This window comes from Sapajus apella, unplaced genomic scaffold (genome assembly GCF_009761245.1).
Source record: "Sapajus apella isolate SASKATOON/1434 unplaced genomic scaffold, GSC_monkey_1.0 scaffold68, whole genome shotgun sequence".
NCBI lineage: Eukaryota > Metazoa > Chordata > Mammalia > Primates > Cebidae > Sapajus > Sapajus apella.
Window position 1 is genome coordinate 3,067,734 of NW_022437008.1, and position 4,316 is coordinate 3,072,049.

Below are 4,316 nucleotides of genomic sequence, written 5' to 3' on the forward strand. Positions count from 1 at the left end.
CTCCGCCTCCTGGGTTCAGGCAATTCTCCTGCCTCAGCCTCCTGAGTAGCTGGGATTACAGGCACGCGCCACCATGCCCAGCTAATTTTTGTATTTTTAGTAGAGACGGGGTTTCACCATGTTGACCAGGATGGTCTCGATCTCTTGACCTCGTGATCCACCCGCCTTGGCCTCCCAAAGTGCTGGGATTACAGGCGTGAGCCACCGCGCCCGGCCTATTATTCTTTTTGAGACAGAGTCTCCCTCTGTCACCCAGGCTGGAGTTGCAGTGGCATGATCTCAGTTCACTGCAACCTCCACCACTCAGGTCCAAGTGATTCTCCTATCTCAGCCTCCAAGAAGCTGGGATTAAAGGCACCTGCCACCATGCCTGGCTAATTGTATTTTTAGTAGAGATGGTGGTTTTGCCATGTTGGCCAGGCTGGTCTCGAACTCCTGATCTCATGTGGTCCACCACCTCCGCCAACCAAAGTGCTGGGATTACGGGCATGAGCCACCGCACCCAGCCGATACTACTACTCTCCCCATTTTACAGATGAGCATATGGGGAAATTGAGGGTAAGGCACTGACCCGCTATCAGACAGCCGAGAAGTGGCAGAGGCAGGATTTGAACCCAGAACCGCTGGCTCCAGACATTACTAATCTAAACCACTCTTCCTACAATACACCATACATGGTAAAGATGTGCGGTGGGCATGCAGTCAATGTAAGTCCCTTCACAGTTGCTGGGAGAGGCAGATACTTGAGGTTCCTCCCCGCATCCGCCTCTTCCGTTGCCCAGCTGTCCTGGGTCACTCCTGCAGCCCTGCCCTGCCTGGTCTCACCCTCCCTCTGCCAACAAAAGTCTGGGCAGGGCTTTATGGGCTCCGATAAGGCTCTGATGGGGTGAAGTTCATCAGCACTTCCTGTTTGCAGGGGGGCCTAGGGGAGGGGACCCAGGTGATTTGGGTCCTGGCTGGTCACCAGGGAAGCCGGCGAGGAAAGAGACAAGGGTGCACTCTAGGAGAAGCCAAGGGCCTGAGAGTCCCAGAAGAGGGGCCCTGTGGATCCTCCCCCACCAGCCACGCCCTTACCCTGGGTATAAGAGCCACCCACCACCTGCCATCTGCCACCATCTCCCACTCCTGCAGCTCTTCTCACAGGACGAGCCACCAGCCCAGCCTCGAGTGATGGCCTTTGTCCCTGCACCGGGCTACCAGCCCACCTACAACCCGGTGAGACGCTGGCTCAGACCCCCGCCCCACCCGCAGCTCCATCCATACCCCCCCCACGCCGATTTTCCCCACCCTGCTCCTGACGGGCCCCATCTGACTCTGGGGTCTCATTTACCCAACGCTGACCCTGATCCTTCATTTACTCCCACCCTGACCTCAGGCTGTCTGTGTCCAGGTCTAACTGTTTGCCTCATCATTTTCAACCTGGTCCCCGCCTGTGGTTTCCTCTCCCCTACTTAAGGGACTGGGGGCTTTTCCGGGAGGGGTGAAGGCTGCAACAGGGAGATGGCTTGTGAGTCCCCTCACCAGGTCTCTTCTCCAGACGCTGCCCTACTGCAAGCCCATCCCAGGTGGGCTCAGCGTGGGAATGTCTGTTTACATCCAAGGAGTGGCCAGCGACCACATGAAGCGGTAAGACCCTCCCCGAGCCAGGCCCGGCTAGTAGGGGACTTCCAACAGGGTGCTCTGGGCCTGGCTGTTGGGGGCCTTCTGCCCTTACCTCACCCTGGTGGGGAGGGGACTCTTTGCTGCTCCACCCAGTAGCCAGAGACCAGCCTGGGGCAGATCAAGAGTGAGGACGTGGGGGCCAGAAGGGTCAGGGAGGGCTCACCGTGAGAGGCAGCCCCTGAGTTGGACATTGGACTGAAACTGATGGGTGTGGTGGCAGGAATTCTGATCACAGGCTCAGAGCCAGGTCCCAGAGTTCAAATCCCAGCTCTGCCACTCCCCAGCTCTGTGTTGGTGAAAGTGACTGTACCACTCTGTGCTTCATTTTCTTTCTTTCTTTCTTTTTCTTTTTTTTTTTGACATGGAGTTTCACTCTTGTGGCCCAGGCTGGAGTGCAATGGTGCAATCTTGGCTTACTGCAACCTACACCTCCCGGGTTCAAGCGATTCTCCTGCCTCAGCCTCCCGAGCTGGGTTTGCAAGCACAAGCCACCACACCCGGCTAATTTTTGTATTTTTAGTAGAGACGGGTTTCACCATGTTGGCCAGGCTGGTCTCCAACTGCTGACCCCAAGTGATCTGCCCATCTCAGCCTCTCAAAGTGCTGGGATTACAGGCGTGACGTCTGACCCGGTGTTAGCTTTTTTTTCTTTTTGAGACAGAGTTTTGCTCTTGTTGCCCAAGCTGGAGTGCAATGGTGCGAACTCAGCTCACCGCAACCTCCACCTCCAGGGTTCAAGTGATTCTTCTGCCTCAGCATCCCAAGTAGCTGGGATTACAGGCGTGCACTATCATGCTCAGCTAATTTTGTATTTTTAGTAGAGACAGGTTTTCTCCGTGTTGGTCAGGCTGGTCTCGAACTCCCGATCTCAGGTGATCTGCCCACCTCAACCTCCCAGAGTGCTGGGATTACAGGTGTGAGTCACCTCGCCCAGCCTGAGTCTTAGCTTTTTTAAAGGGCCTTAACAGGGTAATAATAATTGGCCTCATGGGATTTTTTCTTTTCCTTAGAGAAAAAAAAAATCTTGCTCCATTGCCCCAGGCTGGAATGCAATGGCACAGTATCATAGCTCACTTCAGCCTCCGACTCCTGGGCTCAAGTGATCCTCTCCCCCCATCTTCCCAAGCAGATGGGACTACAGGCATGCTCCACCATGCCCAGCTAATTTATTTTTTAATTATTATTATTATTTGTTTTATAGAGACAAAGTCTTGTTATGTTGCCCAAGCTGGTCTTGAACTCCTGGGCTCAAGCGATCCTCTAGCCTCGGCCTCCTAAAGGGCTGGGAGGATCAGGTACTGGTGTGAGCCACTCTGCCCTGCCTGTTATTTATGTACTGTTTACTTCTTCACTGAGTGCCCACTTTGTGTCCTGGCACTAGGGATGGAGGAGTGAACAGGACAGAGATCCCTGCCCGCGTGGAGCTGACGTCCTAGTAGGGGAAACAGATAAAAAATAAGTCCGGGCAGGCCGGGCGCGGTGGCTCAAGCCTGTAATCCCAGCACTTTGGGAGGCCGAGGCGGGTGGATCACAAGGTCAAGAGATCGAGACCATTCTGGTCAACATGGTGAAACCCCGTCTGTACTGAAAATACAAAAAATTAGCTGGACATGGTGGTGCATGCCTGTAATCCCAGCTACTCAGGAGGTTGAGGCAGGAGAATTGCCTGAACCCAGGAGGAGGAGGATGCGGTGAGCCGAGACTGCGCCATTGCACTCCAGCCTGGGTAACATGAGTGAAACTCTGTCTCAAAAAAAAATAAAAAAAAAAAAGTCCGGGCTGGGTGCGGTGGCTCTCGCCTGTAATCCCAGCACTTTGGGAGGCTGAGGCAGGTGGATCACGAGGTCAGGAGTTTGAGGCCAGCCTGGCCAGCATGGCAAAACCCCGTCTCTATTAAAAATACAATAATTAGCTGGATATGGTGGTACATGTCTGTAATCTCAGCTACTCAGGAAGCTGAGGCAGGAGAATCACTAGAATCTGGGAGGTAGAGGTTGCAGTGAGCTGATATTGCGCCATTGTACTCCAGCCTGGGCCACAGCATAGACTCCATCTCAAAAAAAAAAAAAAAGGAGAGGCTGTGAGTGAAGGTGTGGTCGTGGGAATCTGCACCCCCAGAACTTAGGCCCCCTCCACGCTGTGGGCCACAGTGCCAAGGTTGCCCCCCAGAGCTGGTGCTGTGGTCTGAGCCAGGGAGCCCTGGGACAGGGCAGGTGGGAGAGGGCTTTCTGGAGGAGGCCCCCGGCACCGGGAGGTGGCACCAGGGGAACCAGCCCTTCATGTCCCGCCAGGTTCTCCGTGAACTTCCTGGTGGGGCAGGACCCAGGCTCAGACATCGCTTTCCACTTCAACCCGAGGTTTGATGGCTTGGACAAGGTGGTTTTCAACACGATGCAGGGCGGGAAGTGGGGCAGCGAGGAGAAGAAGAGGAGCATGCCCTTCAAAAAAGGTGCTGCCTTCGAGCTGGTCATCATGGTCCTGGCCGAGCACTACAAGGTCTGCGTGCTTTCCCTCTTGTTTCCTGTGCTGGAGTGCAGCGGTGCCATCTCAGCTCTCTCCCTCCTTCCCTCTCTCCCTCCCTCCTTCCCTCTCTCCCTCCCTCTTTCCCTCTTTGTCTCCCTCCTTCCCTCCTTCTCTCCCTCCCTCCTTCCCTC

General features: G+C 55.0%; 1 protein-coding gene across 1 annotated transcript in view; it reads left to right on the forward strand.

Moving 5' to 3' along the window:
- Positions 1-446: 446 nt before the first annotated feature.
- The window catches only part of LGALS4 (galectin 4), a 9,754-nt gene continuing 5,884 nt past the window's right edge, over positions 447-4,316 (forward strand). The window contains exons 1-3 of the mRNA XM_032248877.1: positions 447-1,215; positions 1,538-1,626; positions 3,954-4,158. Of these exons, the coding sequence (XP_032104768.1) occupies positions 1,171-1,215; positions 1,538-1,626; positions 3,954-4,158 (339 nt within the window). The 5' untranslated portion in view covers positions 447-1,170. The remainder of the gene's footprint in view (positions 1,216-1,537; positions 1,627-3,953; positions 4,159-4,316) is intronic.